Source organism: Pleurodeles waltl, chromosome 3_2, assembly GCF_031143425.1.
Source record: "Pleurodeles waltl isolate 20211129_DDA chromosome 3_2, aPleWal1.hap1.20221129, whole genome shotgun sequence".
Lineage (NCBI taxonomy): Eukaryota > Metazoa > Chordata > Amphibia > Caudata > Salamandridae > Pleurodeles > Pleurodeles waltl.
In genome coordinates, this window is record NC_090441.1 from 149,153,899 (window position 1) to 149,176,296 (window position 22,398).

The window sequence follows — 22,398 nt, forward strand, 5'->3', positions numbered from 1 at the left end:
TGATGCAAGATTTATACACGTATTAAGGGATATAGCTTAGATTACTGAATCAAAATTTAGGGAGAATATTACAAGAAGAAATATGTAGATATAATATGGCAGCAATACTTTACACAGTACACCATTGGCTATGCAAATAGTGTCTCATGAATAGAGTACTGGGTTTTCCAGTAATAAAATACCCAGACCATACTGGAAGGGTCATACAGGAGAGAGATGCAAGCTCAGACCTTGAAGTCTACAACATAATTCTGATATGCACAAACACCCAAAGATCTTAGGGCCAGATGTAGGAAGCCTTTTGCATGTCGCAAACTGCGAAAAACGCAGTTTGCGGCATGCAAAAGGCCCAACGCAATGCGCAACCTCAAATTGCGAGTCGGTACCGACTCGCAATTTGAGGATGCGACTCGCAAATAGGAAGGGGTGTTCCCTTCCTATTTGCGACTGGATCGCCATGCTGAGTTGCTTTGTGACCGCGAATGCGGTCGCAAACCAACTCGCAGTTACCACCCACTTGAAGTGGGTGGTAACTCATTCGCAAAAGGGAAGGCGTCCCCATGGGACCCCTTCCCCTTTGTGAATGCTGAAAAAAACGAAACCAAATGGTTTCGGAAGTTTTGCTTTTTGCAACTCGTTTTTCTTTAAGGAAAACGGGCTGCAAAAAGAAAAAAAAAAACTGCTTTATTAAAAAAACAGCTGTCTCCAGCAGGCCACCATCCCTGTGAGTGCATGGACTCGCTATGGGGTGGCAAACTGCAACCCACCTCATTAATATTAATGAGGTGGGTCTTTGCGACCCCATAGCGAGTCGCAGAAGGTGTCTGAGACACCTTTCTGCATATGGTTTTGCGAGTTGCAAATTGCGAGTCGGTCAGTGGGCAAAGGAATAAAATAAAATAGGCGTCTCCAACAAGTAGCTCGTGGGCTACTGGTAGCTATCCAGCTTCCCCATAGTAGTTCCTCTATGTGCAGCCCAACCAACTAAATTAGAAGTACCAACATTGAAACGTGTGTATTCAAAAATGAAATGTAGGACTTTTCAGAACTCTGATGTGTGGAGGAATATGGCTGGATTTTCAAAACTTATTTAAAAGATATTAACTGTGGAGAATTATTACTGATATTATTGCCTTGTAGGCAGGGACATTGCAGCTAGGGCCATTACCCTTTTAGAGATAGTCTAAACTGATATAGCCTTTTTCACATTACTGCTGACAGCCCTGTCTCTTACACTGCAGTGATCACTGCTGCTAATGTTGCAGTGGGCGGTCACCAAAGGAAACCTGTCCAATGTGACCACTGTTACACCTGTGATAATCTGTGGTAGTAGTTCGGGATGATATCCATTGAAAATGAAAGACAATGTTGGCCACACCTGGAATAGAACTAAATGCACCATCAAACCATGCCTGTTAGGGAATGAAATGAGTATGTGTAGATATCGGTGTGTACCAACCAATGTCTGCTCACTGACTCACTATTATGTAACCATGGGCCATATGTACGAACACATTTTCCCATAGACACAGAATGGGCAAAACTGCTTGCTACATCTGGCCCCATGTATCTTAAATGATATCTTCATCCATACCATCCCATTAAGTAACTAAAACTCATAGAATATACTTATACCCAGGCCAAAGATGTATAAAATGGCATGGAGTGCACAAAAATCTACTGTCTTTGTATTTTTACGCCATTTCCTTTCAGAGAGAGTGCTGCATTAAAACCACTGGAGACAGCTCCCTTACAGCTCCACCACACACACTAACAAGGCTTCAGGTTGCATAACATGGTCATCCTCATGGTCTTGCTGCTAGGATTAAGGCGAGTGTTGAAATGGCATAACATTGTTTTCCCTGGGGCTCTGAAATCAATCCAGCTGACTCCCTCCATCATCTTACCTTGATGTCTCCCCGCCTCCCTTCTGCACCCATCCTCAGTGGCTCTGTTGTCTCCATGACAAAGGACACTGCCTGCTGTTTGCATTACCCCACCTGAGAGCTGAAGCCTGTGCCTATTGACTTGTGTGTCTCAAGTTTGGATAGAATGGAGTTCTTGTTAATGAGTTGCTTATCATTATTGATAAAGCACACGAGCCAATATAGAAAAGGACTCATTGATCTCCAATGGCGACCATCAGGGTGAAGTATTCCCATATGGACATTTGAAAAACAATGCTTACTGAAGTTAGAGTTCGCTGTATTTCGGAGTGATCACTGACCCACTTACTGTAAGCTGACAAATGATTAGCAATCATGCAAATATTAAAACCCTGCCCCCATCATTTATATGGAAACAAAAACAGATAAACATATTTTATTATTTTGAATTCCCATAAGGTAGGCTGTTTGATGTCATGTTTTTCTAGTTATTTTGCTTCTGGCTGAGATAAACAATTAATGAGTGGCGGGATTGATAATTGTGCTCCAGTGCTAATGGCGTGGATTCATCTTATGCAATCACAGCCCAGGAGGCTCAACGAACGCACCCATGTTACGGCGGTCAACGGCAGTATTACTAGCGCCGACAGCACCAAAAAGCAAGATTCTACTCAGAAAAAGCTTGACGTATTTAAATAATTAAATTTAAGCTTTTAAGCTGGGTGACACTGAGATTGACTCAATAAATATTACGTTTTTTTTAGATATTCGTGCAGCCCAAATTAGTGGATGTTGTATTAATGTGTGAACTGCGAAGCCGTGCAATATCAAATGCAAGTAGATGTAATTAGAAACATTAATAGAATTACTGTGTAGGTGTACTTTATACTGTGTGATGTAAGAATAATGAACAATCTTTTAGCAGGCCCTGAGTAATAGAATGTAAAATGTAAATGACTATTAGGAAAGGTGTTCTAAATGTTTCCCATGGTAATTAAATTAAACTTGAATTTACTCTCTGGTAATGTTTAATGGCTTTTTATTTCCAAAATACTGAATAAACTAAACAAAAAGTATTACCCATAAATCCTGGGAGATAATGGGTTTAAATGGTCAGCGAGGTGATGGTCACGCTTTCTCAATTGAATTGTGAATCACAATAACCACTGAGTGATAAGACGTGGTAGGTAATAAAGTCAGTTGACTGGCCACCTCGATCCATCTGAGGGGACTTACGCCCATATTTATACTTTTTTAGCACTGCATTTGCACAGCTTTTTGACACAAAAGTGGTGCAAAATTACAAAATACAAGTGTATTTTCTAATTTTGCATAAAAAAATTACACAAATGCGCCGCTAAAAAAGTCTAAATATGGGCCTTAGTGTGCACTTTCTTCTGACCGCCCCTTCCCCTGTGGAGTACGTACCACACTCTCAAACTCCTCCATGGCTTCGCTCTCGCCGGCGGTGCTGCTGAAACTGCTTGTGCTGGAGGACGAGCGGGAGATGTTGGGTCTGCCATTCTCTCTCAGCTTAATAAAAGGTCTATGAGAAGAGGGAAACAGATTTCATTTCATCAACCGACTATCAATATGAAAGTAAACAATGCGTTGGCCCAGATTTACAACAAAGTGGCGCAGCGCGGTGCTGCGCTAAAAATAACAGCGATGCGTCACTTTTGAAATGCAGGGATGCGTAGTATTTCCAGGAATATGGTGCACCCCTGTGTTTACCTCTGTGCCGGTGCTGAACCTTTAGCGACGTTCCAGTGGCCCTCTGCACTGAACCATATTTATGAGGCGGTTCAAAGCCACTTTTTGTGGCTAAACGCCGCCTTGTAAATATGAGCTCCTCCGATGCAGTTTTCTGTGGCAGAGGGATGGGCAATGGGTGCTGCTGTGAACGTTCCACCACAACACCCATTGCTTTTGATGTTGCCCCCGATTTACAAGAAATCGTAATTCTGTGGCAGCGCCAAAAACTAACGCCACACCAGGAGTGGTGTTAGCATGGCACCATGAAGAAAAATACTTTTATTTCTCCCTGTTTTTGCTTTTTTGTGTGCTGCTGAATGCAGCACACATAGAAAGAGCAAAACGCCATTAATGATTGTTTATGTACAATAAGGTGTCCCTTTCTGCACATAAACAATCATCCAAAAATGAAGATTTGCTGCTACTTTGTGTTCTGCAGAATGCAGCATAGATAGAAGTGCCAAATCGCCATTGTAAATTGTTTATGTGCAGGAAGAGACACCTTTCTGCACATAAACAATCTTTCCCTTCAAACTCAGACACCCTTGCACTATGGTGCGAGGATGCCTGCGTTGGCGCTGGCAGCTAAATTTAGCTCCACTGCTAGGGGAAAAACAGAGGTTTGCCGTATTTTTGTAAATACGGCAGATCACTGCGTTTCAGAACTGATGCAGCACAGCACTGCCAATTTTGATGCAGCACCACGCTGTGTTAGTCCCATGTGAACATGCTCCATTTTCTTAAGTTATATGGGTAACATACCAAGATGTACATCAACTTTATACTGAACCTGTAATAATTAAGTATTAGTATTTTAATATTTTATGTAGGTCAATGGGAAAAGAAAAAGTGAGAAGAAATGGAAAAAATTGTGTGTCAATAAATATGTTATACAATGTAAAAGTTATGAAATATTGCATGCATAGAAAAACACAATAGGCCAATCAAATAATACTACTCATTATTTACAGCTAGCGAAATAAGAGACATTTAAAAAAAGCCAAAAACATTGTATAATTCAACGAGGCTTCAGACTCTTTTAAGAAGCTACTGAAGTCCATACCCTTATTGATTTATATCTGGATAATATAATGTAAAGGCTTGCCATATTAATTAAACTGTTCTTTATATACAAATTTGACGAATTAAGATTGGCCAAATTGACTCTTTAGCATAAACCATTCTACTATGCTTCAATATGCTTTTTTCAACACACACAGATTTTATTTGTTTATTAATTTAATGGCCATTTTAAAGTCTAGTGTAAGTGAAGATCCTTTATTTTCAAAAACTATAATAAACATATTGGGGGTGAGGGTGGGATTCCGAGCACTTGATCAAATCCACTATTAACATTCTGCACCAGTACCAAACCCACTTATACCACATCTTTGCTAATACTGCATCATCACAAATAAAACCATGACACATTTCAACACCAATAACATTAATAGCACCACTATTACCACCTTTATCACAGCCCATAATGACAAGTGGCCCACCAACACTACTATCAACTCAATCAATACCAGTACAATGACCACAAATAACACCATCCCATTACCACCATCACCATCAATACTATCCTCAATATAACTGCAATCACTTTGTGCCAGCACCAATATTACTTACATGCCAATACTACTGCCACAGTTCCATAGCACCTCCAGTAGCATAATACTAATAGCACTAATACCATAATCAATAATGTCACTAACCCCAATGTCAATACTACCAATATCAATGCCACTACCAATGCTGTCACTACAATGCAATTTTACAACTGATGCACCATTAACAGTACCACCAATAGACCACATTCTCACCACCAACACCACCACTAATATTACAACCATCAATGACACCATCAAGACTACTGTTTCTATGTAAACCACCAATACCTACCACCACTACAAACCACCATCACAACCATCAATACCACACTCTAGCAGTACCAATATCATCACCACAACTAATATCACTTACAACATACCGATAATACCACCAATCATAACACTACCACCAATACACCCATTACCAAAGTCATATTCCCACCACTACCAATACTACTAACACAATTGCCAATACCACCAGAGTATACCTCCACCAACAGCACCACCAATACTACGCCACCACATTTACCACCACTTAAACAACCACCATCACTAATGCCAATACCTCCAATATCATGAACACCAATAAAACTAATACCTACGCAACTTGCAATAGCACTAATACTATCACTCCATTCTAATCTGCCATCAATATCAGCATCCTCTCCACCAATTCCTTACAGCTAATACCACCACCACTAACAGCATTATTGTCACACCACCACAACCAACACCACAACTAAAACCACCACCAATACCACACAACACCAATACCCCTGTATCAATATCAACATCACCAGTGCTACTATCAATACCACCACCAATAACACCAATACCACCACGACCAATAACACGAGCAGTTCTATACCACCAATACCACAACCACCACCAATAAAAAGACTACCAATAATACCACACAATACCACTGATATAATGCACCTTGAACCGCTACTAAAGCCAACCATTAGCAAGCCAACTGGCTTTTGTGTGCTATTACATGGACACCTCTTTTCTGCATACCTGTTTTTGCTTCCATTTCCAAATTAAACCCAGACCTATTTGCTATGTCAATGCTTTTTTCACTTAAGTATCCAGTTTCCATATGCTTTTATCGTGCTTGAATGTATAGCTCCCTAAACTGCAGTCCAATTGACTGTGTAAGTGGTAGCCATCTTGGAATGGTATAAAAAGTAGTGTATCATTGTTTTACCATGCCAAGATGGCCTCCACATTAAGAATTAACTCAGCAGCCATCTTGTTGTTCTTGAATGTTACATTTTATTTAGTGATGTAGAAGTACATTTAAACATCCCTGTTCAACTAGTAGCGCAGGCAACACCAATGCCTATGTTTCCCTTACAACGTGATGTGATATGCTTTTATAACAAATGCTATGTAATCTTCTGAACAGTTGACACATTTACTCACACAGTTTTAATAGAGATTAATGGTATTATCTGAAAACTCGTAATGGAAGAAACTACAACCCTGTGTAGTAAGAGATGATTGTGTGCTATAAAAACATTTACTTTCAATACCTGGGTCTCTAATTGAGAGAGGCATGCACCCTGTCCAAGAAGGGACCACAATCCTAGTCAGGATAATTCACATGCGGACCTCAATTATCCTGTGCTCACCCTCGGGTAGCTTGGCACAGAGCAAGCAGATTCAACTTAGAAGGCAATTTGTAAAGTATTTGTGCAATAACTCATACAGTAACACAGCGAAAACACAGCACAAAGTACTCCACACCAGGTTAGGAAAATAGATAATATTTATCTGAATAAAATAAGACCAAAATGACAAGAATCTAAAATGCACAAGTCAAGAAATCACTTTTAGAAGTTTAGGTAAGTCGTAATCTATAAGAATCAGTGGTTTTAGCTTTTTTAACCAACAGTTCCGGGGATGCGCCAAAGATAACAATGCAGAGGGCTGCAGAGGAGGTGATGCTTTGGAAAAGAAAGCACTGCATTGATTTTTTTGTTTTTTTGTTGGTACGGTGCAGGTGATGCATTGATTCTTTCCTCGCAGGGTGATGCGTCAATTTCCAGGTGCGCAGCCTTGGCGCCTTATGACGGTGCAGGGATATTTTGATGCCCAGGGATGATGCGTGGAAAATCCAAAACACGCTGGGTGGATGAAACCGGCGCTGCATTGATCCAATAGGTGATGCAGCGATTTTTCAGCTGCAAGACAGGTGCTGCATCAAATTCTGCAGACGTTTCGTTGATTTTCCGACACAATGGATTTTTCTCTCTCTGGTGAAATGTTTGATGGCCCTGAGACTTCTTAACAGGAGGCAAGCTCCAAGCTCTTGGAGATCACTTGTAGGGGAAGGCAGAGTCCTTCCAGCAGAGTCAGGGGGTAGCAGGCAGCAGGGTAACAAGCAGGAGAGCAGTCCATCCAGAAAAGCAGTCCAGATGAGTCCTTTGGATAACATGGCAGTCCAGTTGTATGTCCAGAAGTGTCTGATTTGAGGTGGTCACAGACCCAGTGTATATGCACACCCAAATGCTCCTTCGAAGTGGGGTAAAGTTCAAAGAGTGGTTTTGAAGTGCATCAGTTCCTATTTTAACCCAGTCCTGTCTGCCAGGAGATCTGTGGGGGGGGGTATCAGTCCTTTGTGTGAAGTCGGTACACTAGCCTTTGAAGTGTGAGTGCCCCTCCACCCTTCCTGCGCAGGAAGATGCATCAGTATGTAGATGAATGCAGACTTAGCCGAGTGTCCTATATTTATGGATGTCTGGGTGGAATGCACAAGGGGAGCTGTAAACCAGCTTAGACCAGACCTGGACTGGAGACAGGTTGCAGCGCACAGAGGGCAATAAGTGCAGAGAATTTCCTACTTTCTAAAAGTGGCATTTCTAAAATAGTAATGTTAAATCCAACTTCACCAGTAAGAAGAATTTCTCACTACTATTCCAACCACACCAAATATGACAATGCCACTTTTTTCAGATCAGAAATGACCACTTAAAAGTATATAAGGGACTTTCCAATGGTGGCCTATGAAAGGAGTAGGCTTCACAATAGCGAAAAATGTTGTTGGGTGTTTTTCACTACCAGTACATGTAAAACGTACAAGTACATGCCCTGCCTTTAACTTACATAGCACCCTGACCTATGGGTTACCTAGGGCCCACCTTAGGTGTGACATATATAATAATTGAGGAATTTAAGGCTTGGCAATTAGTTTTAACTGCCAGGTCGAAGTGCAGTGAAACTGTACACATAAGCCTTGCAATTGCAGGCCTGAGACATGTTTAAGAGGCTACTTATCTGGGTGGCACAATCAGTGCTGCAGGCCAACTAGCAGCATTTAATTTACAGACCCTTGGCACATATAGAGCACTTTACTAGGGACTTATAGGTAAATTAGATATGCCTAGTTGGTAGGAGCCAATGTTACCATGTTTAGGGGAGAGAGCACAAGCACATTACCACTGGTCAGCAGTGATAAAGTGTGCAAGTCCTAAAACCAGCAAAAACAAGATCAGAAAAATGGAGGGAGGCAGGCAAAAAGTTGGGGGGAAGACCACCCTAAGGCTGTCAGGTCTACCAATAACGTTTTGTTCAATAGCCCTATTTTCAGTCAGGAGGGTGTTTTGTGCACCACTGACCAAAAGAAAATAGGTCTGTATGCTATCAACTAAGTGCTCCTGTAACAAGTACTTCCTGCCAAAATCTGCAAATTGCTGGGTGGCAGAATTTTTTCTCAAGTGTGCCAAAACAGTAAGTTTGCGAGTGCGAGTGAGATTTAGTGTGCCATTGCATGAGCTTCGGTCACTAGGAAGACATTCTGCAAGATTTATCCAATGCGGGCAGTCACAATGCTGCTGCTCGAGTAGAAAATATACTTGAGCGGCAGCAAAATCAAACCGAGTAGCTGTGCCCTCTGGCACGCCACCTGGTGCTGTTCGTGCTGATTTTTCAGTGCAGAACACGCTCCCAGATCTAATTCTCACTTGAAGCAGCACAAAAGTTCCTATTTCCGCCCATTGGCGGAACTCCACAGAAAGTCACAGAGTTTTTTGTAACTTTACGTAATTCCACAGAGTCAAATTCTGCGAGTTCCACACACCCCTACTCTTAATAAGTTCAGAAATTTGGTTTGGGGAACAAAACTAAAGGTATATACAGAGCACAGGCCTTTGAGGGAAGGTTTTATGAACAAAGGTTGGGAATTCATTTTTTTTAGAATAAGGAAATGGGTTATAACTTTTCAGAAGTTCAGTTTTAATTTTGAATACATTCTAGGTTTAAGAAATAGCTCTGCAGTTTGTCTTTCCAGACTTGTACAGCCTGAGGCAAAGATTTTGGATCAGTCTGAGGAAGAGAGAGGTGATGTGTATAAAATTACTTAAGGGATGGTTGAAGAGAAAAAATAGAAGGAGGAACTGAAAAAGGATGTAGATTTGGTGCAGGCCACGTTCAGTGGCTAATGCCAGGGTGGGGATTTCAAACCCCTCCTCCCCCAACCCCCTAGGAGACAGGTCTCCCCCGCCCCTACTCCTGTCCATCTGTGACGTCAGCATGCCGCGAAGGTGCGCTGACGTCACAGTTTCCCCACTGGGGCAGCACAGCGGAAGAGGTGAGTGTTCTTTCCCTTTTCCGGTGGGGAAAATCAGCCCAAACGGCCTCCCCTGATGCTAGGTAGGGATAGATGGAAAGGGGAGAGGCTTCGTGGCACCGTTTCCTGGCAATGGATCGTGGCACAGCCGTGATTCACGGCCAGGAAATGGTACTAGGCCCCAGAGATTGCTTAGGGGTGGGTCGGCCCCCGTGTAAGTGGTCCTCCCCATAGGCTTTGATGAATAATACATGTAGAATGAGATATTTTAGGAGAAAGCGAAAAGAAAAGTATATTTGTGAATTAAACAGAGTGAGATTTGGTTTCAGTGTGAACCTTAAACATTTGGAGTTAAAAATTATTTAAGGGAGAGGGATGTCTACAGACACACCTGGAATGGAACCCAAACGTCTCAGTGTGAGTTTTTTGATTGTGACCATTAGGCCACGGGGGATTCCTTTACGTGTTGTCTCGAGAAAGACCTATGACATGCAGTCCACAGATCGTGATGACAAAGAGAAGTGTTAGAGAGCAAACTATATTAATAAAAACTGAAGTACTAAAATGTAATTTATAAATGTAACAAAGGCCTGACTGGAAAATGTGTGTTAGAAATATCAACGTGTAGCTTAACCCTATCAGTGCGTGTTTCAACCAATATTTGACACACGCATACCCTTCCTGGTGCGAGCCCCGATCAATGGGCAACACCAGGGAGGGATTTTTTTTTAAACCCTCAGGAGACACGGAAGAGCTTCTGCAACTCCCCTCACTGCTCCTCCTGCCCACCTGTGACATCAGCGAGGCACGCTGACGTCACACATTTTTTCCTCACTGGAGGATCGAGGAGCAGGTGAGCAACCTCTCCCTACTCCAGTTAGGAAAAAAGGCCAAAACGGCCTCCCCAGATACCAGGGAGGCATCGATGGAAAGGGGAGTCTCCCCTTTCCATTGATGCCTTTCTAGCATCGCTTCCGGGCCATGGACCATGGCACTGCCGCGATCCACGGCCAGGAAACGGCACTAGACCCAGAGATTGCTTTGAGGGGGTCGGCCCCCATGTAAGTGGGCCGGCCGGCCCCACTCCCCTGGGGGCAGTATAATTTTTAAAAATAAGGATTTTCCCCCGGGGATAAAAAAATGTTTTAAAGTAAAAAAAACATTTTTTTTTTTTTAAATGGCTGTCTGCCCTCTTGAAATGGGCCAACTCATATGGGGCATATGTATATATATATATATATATATATATATATATATATATATATATATATATATATATATATATATATATATATATATTTTTTTTTTTTTTTTTTTAAATATGTGTGGTTTTTCTGGGGCTGCGATCGTTCCCCCAGGGAAACCACATGTATTAAAAAAAAAAGAGAGCGAGAGAGACTGACATTGTCTCTCTCTAGTGCAAAGGATTCTGGGAGACAGAACCCGGTGACAGCCTCACACGTCACCCCATCCTGGATTCACCTAGATGTCTAGTTTTAAAAAAAGTTCAGGTTTTATAGGTTTCCCTAGGTGACGGCTGAGCTAGAGACCAAATTCTACAACTAGGTACTTTGCAAAAAACACATCTGTTTTCATTGGGAAAATATGATGTGTCCACGTTGTGTTTTAGGGCATTTCCTATCATGGGCACTAGGTCTACCCACACAAGTGAGGTACCGTTTTTATAGGGAGACTTGGGGAATGCTGAGTGAAAGGAAGTTTGTGGCTTCCCCCAAAATTCAGAATTTTGCAGCACCGAAATGTGAGAAACAAGTGTTTCTTTAGCCAATTTTGAAGTTTGCAAAGGATTCTGGGTGACAGAACCCAGTGAAAGCCCCACAAGTCACCCCATCCTGGATTCACCTAGATATACAGTTTTTAAAAATGTATAGTTTTGCTAGGTTTCCTAGGTGCCAGCTGAGCTAGAGGCCAAAATCCACAGCTAGACACTTTGCAAAAAAACGGTCTGTTTTCTTTGGGAAAATGTGATGTATCCATGTTGAGTTTCCTGCCGTGGGCATTAGGCCTACCCACGCAAGTGATTTACCATTTATATCGGTAGAGTTGAGGGAACACAGAATAGAAGAACAAGTGTTATTGCTCCTTGTCTTTCTCTACATTTTTTCCTTCCAAATGTAAATGTGTAAAAAAGACGTCTATTTGAGAAATGCCCTGTAATTCACATGCTAGTATGGAGACCCCGGAATTCAGAGCTGTGCAAATAACCACTGCTTCTCAACACCTTATCTTGTGCCCATTTTGGAAATATAAAGGTTTCCTTGCTACCTATTTTTTCACTTTTTATATTTCACCAAATGAGTTGCTGTATGCCCGGTATACAACGAAAACCCATTGCAAGGTGCAGCTCCTTTAGCTCTGGGTACCGAGGGATCTTAATGAACCTACAAGCCCTATATATCCCTGCAACCAGAAGAGTCCAGCAGACGTAATGGTATATTGCTTTTGAAAATATGACATGGCAGGAAAAAGTTACACAGTAAAGCGTGGAGAGAAATGGCTGTTTTTTCACCTCAATGTCAATATTTGTTTATTTCAGCTGTTATTTTCTGTAGGAAACCCTTGTAGGATCTACACAAATGACCCCTTGCCTAATTCAGGATTTCGTCTAATTTTCAGAAATGTTTAGCTTTCCGGGATCCAGTATTGGTTTCACACCCATTTCTGTCACTAACTGGAAGGAGGCTAAAAGCACACAAAATAGTAAAAATGGTGCATCTCCCAGTAAAATGCCAAAATAGTGATAAAAAATATGTTTTTTTGATTCAAGTCTGCCTGTTCATGAAAGCTGGGAAGATGGTGATTTTAGCACGGCAAATGCTTTGTTGATGCTATTTTTAGGGGGGAAAAACCAAGCATTCTTCTGCAGCCCTTTTTCCCATTTTTTTTTTTTTTTTTGTAACAATTTTTGTTGTTGTATTTTGGCTAATTTCTTGGTCTCCTCCAGGGTAACCCACAAACTCTGGGTACCTCTAGAATCCCTACGATGTTGAAAAAAAAGGATGCACATTTGGCGTGGGTAGCATATGTGGACAAATAATTTATGAAGGCCTAAGCGCGAACTGCTCCAAATAGCCAAAAAAAGGCCTGGCACTGGAGGGGGAAAAGGCCTGGCAGCGAAGGGGTCTCTATTTTTCTAAATTGGATGCCTATCTCACCTGTGAAGCAACTGCCCCATTTCTGTGTAGCATCTGGTAAGGGCTCTCATCTTGTTTTCGTGCGGGATTTCCTAGGGTCTGCATCAGCCCCCTCAAGTACTGCAACCGCTATACTACAACTGCTTTGGGATGACCCATTATGGCACCTGAGAAGAAGTCAGGGCTCTGTAATCACTGGTAGCACAGCCCAGAAGAGGGGCCTCATTCACATAAGCATTAACTTGCCCAGCATTGCCCAGCCACACGCCACTAAAGCGGATTACTGCTGAACACCCATTCACCTCTCAATATTAGAGAAAGCACAATTTGCAATGCAGAATGGTAAAGAAAGCCCCTGCCTACAAAACGGAGATGAAAGTCAAACCTCTCGACCACTGTGACATACTGCTGTGATGTTTCACATATTCTGTGCTGCTAAACACACTTTTGTGGTATGGTGCTGAGTGTATTCTGAAGTTCTTTAAGTTTTCTCACCCAACACTACCACCCTTGAGTAAGTCCTGGGCTGATCTGCTCCCTTTCTCCTCTAGTTCTAAATGAGTGCACTTGGTGCTCAGTTTGAGGCTAGTAATATAACAGCCTTGAGACTCCAGAGAGAAACTGGCTTAATAACCTTTACTAAGGCCAAATAATCCCCGGATTCTTCAAGACTTCCCAAATGGGTCTAAAAATACTTATGCAAGAGTAAGTCATTTTAGGGGTCAAGACAACAGTGTATATATTGCATTTGTTGCAACTGGTCACCCATTTCTTTAGCAAGTTTTGATTGAAATCATATACAATGCACTTTAGATCTCTTTAAAGTGATTCTAAGAGCATGTAGACTACACCACCGTCTGTGCATCTGTGGAGGATGTACTAGTTGGTTGAGATGAGGCCTTCTCTGTCTTCGAGGCTTCTGTGTACTGATCTGTGAACCGAGTCTGTGAATCAACTATCAATGTGGCGGAGACAAGGGATTTTTTTGCTAGCAGAGCATAAACTTTAGAACTATGTTTTGTACTGGAATTAGCTTCAACAGGTTGTGTTAGCCAAGAACAGAGACCATCATATTGTTGGTCAAAGTTAGCCATAAAAGATGCACTGATGTTTCTTTCTTAAATGCTTGCTGAGTCATTCATCAACCAAATTTATTTTTATTATTTTTATGGTTGGTCTGTAGCCCAACCACCAGTACTGCACATTACTGACACCTCAAATCTCTCTGGAGAGCAAGACATAGGTGCTCATTACGAGTGTGGCGGTCTGGACTGTCGCAAATGCGACGGTCCGACCGCCACATTAAAACCCTGGTGGTCGGACCGCCAGAGAGCTGCCAGCTCCGCCAGGATCTTTGATCCCGGTGGTCTGGAGGTGACAAAGATCCTAATCTGCCAGGGCAGTGCTGCAAGCAGCGATGCCCTGGGAATTACGACCTCATTCTCCGTCAGTCTTTTCAAGGCTGGCGGAGAAGAGGTGCAGGGGGCCACAGGCGGGCCTCTGCACTGCCTATGCATTAGAATGGCAGCCTGCGTGCTACAGCTTTGCCGCCTGTTTGCAGTTTCCGCCTGCCAGAATGGCGGCAACCTCCCTGTCGGAAGTTCGGCTGATGGTAAAAACCGTCCGCCGAACTCGTAATGACCCCGTTAGTAGCATCAGAAGACATCAGACAACATTTAGGAACCGATTCACTAAGGTAAATTTACATGTTTGTGTTAGGTTATTATTTCTTTTTGGTACTCACAGAATTCGAGTTTACATTTGCTAATAGTGTTATAACTGTGGAGACTCCACACATGAAAAGATAGACCTTACCTATTTTTTTTTGTGCGGAGTCATAACATTACTTTTAGTAAAATAAACTCACAGTTTGTGAATGCCAACAATATAGTAAACTTACACACAATAGGCCTGTCCTATCTCTTTATGTGCAGAGTCTCCGCCATCTTAAAATTAGTAATAGTAAATTTAAACTTGATGTTTGTGAATGCCAAAATAGTTTACCTTTGTGAATCAGACCCCCCACGTTCCCATTAATATCTGCTATCAGTAATGGAATGATCCATTTGTGACCGCCAGAAAATGAACAAAAATATTAAAAGCATTTCCAGCCTGTAGTAAAATGCTAATGATATTATGCATGAAAAGGGTAACAACCCTCGTGGAAGGCAATACAGTCTAAAAGGAGGACAAAGGTAGAAAATGCTGGTTCTATGAAAGAGGTGATTAAAATCCTGACACTTTGAATATGGGGTGTGTTGTCATGAGATCAGCTGGGCTCCAATTTAGTTGTCATTTTATATTAATCTTATTCATGATTAATTACAGTTCTGTCGCTCAAAATGATGTTCAGTATCCTAAGTGAGGTGAAAAGAAGAAGACACAGATATAGGTTTTAAGACAGAGAACAAACGAATAAAAATAAAAAACACCCCTAACTGCAATCACTTGCGGACCAGAGTAAGTAGCACCAATCTATGGCCCATGTTTTATCATATACTGCGTTATGTTTTCCCCTAATTTTAAGCCCATCACTGTCACGTGATGTTGTTTCCAGATATAACAATTAACAGTTCTGAATTACACATTGAGTGTTTAAAATTCTGAAGATTAGTATAAGTAAGGGAATCATGATTAGATGGTCATCGAAAAAAAAGCCTTTTCTGCCACATTACAAATGAAACTCTTTTACAAATTAACAAAAGTGATTGTAAAAATAATGGAAAAAGTACTTTACAAATATCTATTCTCCCACCAGGCTTTCACAGACACACTCATGACGACTCACCTCTCTTTGTTAGAACAGATTTCTGGAGAGCTAGGATTTGAAGAGTTTTCAGACTTGACCTCGTGAGAGGTCTGCCCACCATCTGGAGTCTTTTGTGTTCCGGAGACACTGTCACTATTGTAAAAAAAAAAAAGAAAATACATTTTTACTTGAAGAGACCGTTCACAATTAAAGAGCTACTTTTCACCTTTGTCAGTTTCACCTTCTGCTGTAGTAACAAAAATATATATCACATTATTTAGTGAACCTGGAACTGGGATTGTTCACCTAACATGTACTAATATTTTCTGGATAATGTCCATGTGTGCTCTGGAACATGTTATGACATGTTTTCCATCTTTCATCCACTTATTAATTGGGGTATTTCTCTAGATGCCTTGAGGCATCCAAGTAACAGTTAATGCTGTCCCACTTGAGCTGAAGTTCCACTGAGACAAAGGGCCACATTTAGAATTTGGCAGAGGCTACACCGTAGCAAATGCGGTGGAGAACCCTGTATGGCAAACCCTCAGTCCTCCCACCTCATTTAGAGAGAGACAGAACTTAGGTATTCCATCAACGAAGCTCCAGGTGGCTCCACTCTTGGAATGCTTCCTCTGAGGGCACAACAGAGTAGGAACCAGCGGAGGAAGGACATTACACCGCCTCCCTTTTGTAGGGTGGCTCGTATAGTGTCTTTTGGTCACTCTGTCACCACCAGGAAAAAATGGTGGTGAGGTACCGGAACAAAATAATGACCACCACATCCAGTGAGAAAACTTCCAGGGTGTTGGGTTCATTTGTTATTTGTTTTTCGGAGAAACAAAAAACCTGCTTTAGGAGTTTGTTTGTGAAAACAAAAAGCTTTATAAATGTTTGGTGGATGATGATCAAAACAGACATTGGTTGCACACCAATCGTTTTGTACGTTGAAAGGATGTACTGTGACTGTTGATCTTTTAAGCTTACAGAGGTGACTGCTGGGCCAGTGGTCATCTCTAAATTTGGCGGATGGTAGTTCCACAACTCTGATGGACAGTACTCCATCTGTCAAACTATAAATCTGGCCAAAAGAGTCAGTCAAATCAAAAATTACACAATTCTTGTATGTTGTTGTGGCATAAGTTTGATTTTAGGTGTTAGAGCAGCCAGACCTTGGGATGCCCTTTGGCTGGAGACACAATCAGCAGTAGGAGCAGGGACTGCGTTATTAAGATGTTTAAGCTCACAGTGCTGGTAGCGAGAACTTTAGAGTGGACAAATTAACAGGAGTTTCTTGTCCTCAGGAAAGACGCGTGGCCGTTGAAAACTGTTCGTATTCACCACCTTTAAGTTTGAGAATAAAATAAACCTTACCCTTCAACATCTAAGCAAAAATGTAATTAACAATTCAGGTGCAGAAGGATATCCACTGGTTCCCAAGTCACTTGCCACAGTGAGTCTAGAACAATTTTTGCGGCATATCTCAATCCTTATTGTCGTACTGAGATAATGATGGCCAATGTGGGAAGGTGAAAAAGGACCAATCAAAGAAGAGAACACATTTCCAATTTGCTCCTGCCCTATTGGGAAATACAACTAAAAGAAATGAAGTAGGAGGTTCCATGTCTGATGGAATACTCAACACATTGTGTGCATTACACAATATAGATATTTGACATGCAAGTAAAATTCACAGCAGTAAAAGATTGAACAAACAGCTCAGAACTAAATATTCCTGAAGGTCCATTCATTATCATAAAACTAAATTGAAATACAGAAAGCTTGCATGACCGAAAAACATACTCTGAGGAACTGGGATTAATTTAAAGGATGAAGGCATGTAGCTTTATGAATTCTTAACAACTTCTATTCCTTGTTTTTAACTAACTTATCAAAATGTATACCCTGGGCTTAAAACCTGCTGAAGACTTGCCCTTTGGATGATAATTAACTTGTGATGTTTGGGAAGTAAATCATCTTGAGCAGTGAGACTGTACAGACCAAAGGGCATATTTAATAGCCCCAGACACCACCTTAGCATAATTGTTTTGATGCTAAGGCCACACTAAGGTGGCCTTTTCCCAGCGCCATATTTATAAAGTGGTGCAGTACATGCATTGCTCCTCTTTGTAACCTCTTGCGCCACATTATGCCTGCACAACACATAATGTATGCGTTCGGGCGATAGGAGGCCCGTAAAAAATGGTGCAGTGAAATTTAACAGATTTCACTGCACCATTTTTGGTGTTATTTTATCCAAGAGCCTGGTGGAGCTGGCATATCCCTGGCAGTCGGACCACCAGGATTGTCAAGTGGCGTTCAGACCGCCGCGTAGGTGGCAGTCCAGACTGCCACACTTGTAATGAGTCCCCAAATGAACTGCAGTTGAAACAACTGAAGCCACAACTGCTGTTTTTCAACTGGAGTCCTGTACACAATTTGAAGATTTTATAAATTTATTGTCAAAAGAAACTACTCTACATAGACCCTAGATGTTTATCGTTTCTAACATTGAAGTTGGTTCTAAGCTTTCAGCTGTACAATACATTATACACAGTTACTCAGTGATGTGCAGATTCAAATATGGACTAATGACTATTGAGTAATGGAACAGCTCTAAACATGAAGTTAGGACTAATGCATAGAGATGGGAAACTGAACCTCCATTAAAGATCACTGAGTGAGGGACCAAGTCTGAGCATGCATAATGAAGACTATTCTTGAGATTTGTAGGGCATTTTTAATACGAGAAGGCCCGCACTGGTATAATGGTTGCAATACTTAAGGTATTGTAGGCAGTCTTGGATAACTAATGCTTATCGCATTTGTCGGTGGCCTTGGCAAATACCTGCACGGCTTGTCCCTCCTTTTAATCTCCTTAGATCCATGAACAAACAGGCACCATTGAGTTGGGAGAAAACAGGGAGGGATTGGTGCAAGCATTTTGGGGCATATTTATACTCTGTGCTGGATTTGTGTCATTTTGTTATGCAAATCTGGCGCAAACTTAACTCCATATTTATATTTTGATGCTAAACCCGTCTAGCGTCAAAATATTGGAGTTAATGTCATTTTTTGCCTGCGGAAAACTACCTTGCGTCAAAGAAATTCAAGGTAGGTGTTCCCGGGCAAAAAATGACTCTAAGGCCTTAGCGCCCCTATTTATCCTCCTGTGCAAAAATCACGCACGGGAGGAGAAAGGCCTTAAATAATGGCGCTACGTCTGCTTAGCGCCATTATTTAACACCTGGGTCAGGACTGGCATTAGGGGACCTGTGAGCTCATTTCCATGGTCAGAAACCCATCCCAGGGAAGTCCAGATACGTTTTTTGTTTGGTTTGTTTTTGTTTTTTTTAATAGTGCCATAGGGGGACCTAACTTGTGCCCCCCTACATGGCACTGTGCCTAATGGCCATGCCCACGGGACACAGGTCCCCTGAGCATGGCCATTGGGCTGGGGGGGGCATGACTCCATGTCCAGGAGTCATGTCCATGGGGGTTGTGCATCACAAAATGACGCTAGTCAGGTTAGAGTAATTTTTCTGACTCTAACATGACTAGTGCCATTCTTTCACGCACCACCTCTTGTTTCCCCTACGTCTCCCCCACCCGGTTAGCGTCATTTCTTTTGAGGCTAACCTGGCCTTATCGCCGGCTAGCGTCATTCCTTAAATATGACGCCCGGCTGGCATCCAGGAATGGCACTAGCCGGTGGTAAACTTTTTGTTGCAAACCTGCGCTAACGCAGGTTTGCGTCAAAAAGTATAAATCAGCGCCTTTGTTTGCCCTAAGTGAAAATAAATGTTGCTGTAACTTTACAACACAGCCATTGCCTACTTCTCACTTCTGTTTTTCTTACAAAAACACATCTTCCATTGGTGGTATCCGAGACCAATGCACTTTTTATTTGACTTTTATTCATGGTATATAAATAGGAAACTGTGCTTTAGTCATGGTGTTTGTCATGCTTGTACTTTAGCCACAGCTACTCACCCTGAGTTACACCTGTTCATTTTTACTCATTACAAAAAATAGACTGAATAATGTGACTGCAAACATGTCTAGTGCTGATATTACACAATTTAATGTATTCAAAACTAGAATCCTGACTTCAGACAGCAGGAAGGCAGGGAAGAAGCAGATTTTGTGTGAAAGAATTGTGATTACTCACATTGGAGCTTAATGATAACTCCAGTGTCCTGTTGCTTACCATCGTGTCCGGGTGTCCGACTGTCCTTCAGATCCAGTGTGCAGGCGCGGGAACAATCCTGATCTCCTTTTAATTGGACTTTTAGATTGGGTCTTGGTTACAGCTGCTGGAGGCTGCAGAATAAAGATATCATGAACATTCGCCAGTAACACCTTTCTCATTAAAATACTCAAGATCTCTCTGAAATACTTCTTTAACAATTTCAATTCTCTAAAGGTTTACGGAATTCATTGCATTTGTCTCCAGGACCTTTTCTTGGAAGCTCCATTCTAGAAGGACAAAGCTCATCGCTAACTCAAAGTGAAGGAAGTAGAACTGGGAGGTAACAATGCAACACAACATAGGTAAATTTGAAAGATGAAGTCTGTAAATGTCTCCCAGGTTGGAAAAGCTTTGAAGGAGAAGGAATATACAAACTATGACATATTGACAAATTGCAGCTTTTGCAAAATGTTCCTGCGCCCGACCTTTGTTCCTTTATTTTTCACACTTGGTCAACACACAGAGGTGATCCAGCTGGTGAGATGGCACCACATTCAATCAACCCTAAGGAACCTCATGAAGACCAACACATTAATTGCATTTGCTTTGGATTGTGCTTTGTCTAACTGGCTCTATAAGTTTTAGCATTTAGGCCCTCATTATATTATAAGATTGGTGGTAAATGCCGCCTACCGCGCAGCGACGGCTACCAAAAGACCATCATCACGGCTAACATCCAACTTCCAAATTATGACCACAGCCGGATTTCCACCACAAGAAGGGCAGAAATCTGGCTGTGGCCATACTGGCGGATGGTGTTAATGTGGCGCTGCTACCACCAGCAGCGCCAAGCCAGTAGACCGCTGCCTGCCGTACTGTGACAAATAATACCGCCTGGCAGTGTTCTGCTGACAGGTGCTGCTGGCGGTAGCAGCACTCCCTCCCATTCCCTGCTGGAAGACCCACCGAATACAGGTAAGTTGGGTTTCCGACAGGGGAGGAGGAAGGGGGGTGTTGTGTGTGTGTGTGTGTCTATGTGGGGGAATGTGCATGAATGTGTGAGTGTGTACATGAATGCGAATGTGTGTTGTTTCCGTTTGTGAATGCATGTGTGAGAATGCATGTATGAATGGTAATGTGAATGCGTGTCTGCATGTGAGTGTGAATGTGTGTACGGATGTGTGCAAGAATTAATGGATGCATGCATGAATGAATGTGTGTTTGCCTGTGTGAGTGAGTGTGTGTATGTGTGGTGCGTGTCTGTGAGTGTGCGTGAATGGGTGTGTGGGGGATCGGAAGGGGGTGTCGATGGAGGAGGGATGGGGCGCATCTGGGGAGTGTTGGGGGGGTGAGCCTCCTACCAGAGACAGGGAAGGAATTTCCTGTCACTGGTAGGGCCTACCACCATGGTTTTCATGGCGTTGTGAACGCCACAAAAACCATGGCAGTGGTCAGAGTCAAAATGCCGCTGCCGGTATTATAGCGGCTGCCGGGCTGGAGATTCTTATCTCCGGCCCGGCGGCTGCTACCGCCATGGCGGTCAGAATGGTAAATTGGCAGGTTGGCTGCAGCCAACCTGCCAATGTCATAATGTGGCAGGTTGGCCCTCATTACTAAGTGGTTCTCCTAAAACTGCATGCAATGCAATGCACAAGTCAGTGCCTGCAAGTAGCCATAGCGGACATATCTTATACTAGTAATTCAACAGGTAAAGTTCTTTCATCTGTAAGGCCTAGAGTGTGTAAAATCTTTTACACGAAGCAGTGCAGCAACCAAAAATCCTGGTCTGCTATGCGTGAGATGGAGAGAGCAGCATAGTCCCAGATCTCCTAAGATATGTGCAGTCCTGCTCTCTCCCTAGTGCTGGTTCATAATCCCACAATCAGGATGCCGAGTCCCCCACCTCCCCACCCCACACACACACACCTTTGCACTCATAGGTTTTGTACTTGAAGGGTATCCTTCGAATACAAAACAATGTGCCTAGACAAACTTAGAAATATTTCCTACTTTGGATGTGTGCTGTACAGTGCAACACATATGCAAATTGGAAAAGTTAGGAGAAATAAAGCATTTCTCCTTTTTATCCCCTTCTTCAGACTGGCTTTATTTTTTATTGCAAAACCTTGTCTACTTGTCTACTGTTAATAGATAGGGTTTTGGTCAAAAGCCATGGGTGATTGCATGGGAACATCCATCTTGCACCTATAGCATGCTCTCTTGATGAAGAGTAATGCAAAGTAGTCCTCTGCATTTGCTTTACTTCAAGGCAACATTTCAACACAAAACGTCCTTTATGCTAGAAACTAAATAAAAAACATTATGCCCAGATTTGTGTCACTTTTGTGATGCAAACCTAGCACAAAATATTTGTAAGTCTGGACCTCAGTATCTGTAGAATCCAGCCAAGATAACCCTTCCAGGTTTCTTAGTCCTTGTATTCATCATTAGTGACACCTGCCATATGGATCATGT

At 42.2% G+C, this 22,398-nt stretch overlaps 1 protein-coding gene across 4 annotated transcripts in view; it reads right to left on the reverse strand.

Annotated features, from left to right (window-relative positions):
- Positions 1-22,398, reverse strand: part of RAP1GAP2 (RAP1 GTPase activating protein 2) — a 793,228-nt gene that overhangs the window by 11,096 nt on the left and 759,734 nt on the right. For all 4 annotated transcript variants that reach the window (XM_069227007.1, XM_069227008.1, XM_069227009.1 and 1 more), the window contains 3 exons: positions 19,942-20,054; positions 15,771-15,884; positions 3,315-3,432 (listed from right to left, as the gene is read on the reverse strand). In XM_069227007.1, coding sequence (XP_069083108.1) covers positions 3,315-3,432; positions 15,771-15,884; positions 19,942-20,054 — 345 coding nt within the window. The remainder of the gene's footprint in view (positions 1-3,314; positions 3,433-15,770; positions 15,885-19,941; positions 20,055-22,398) is intronic.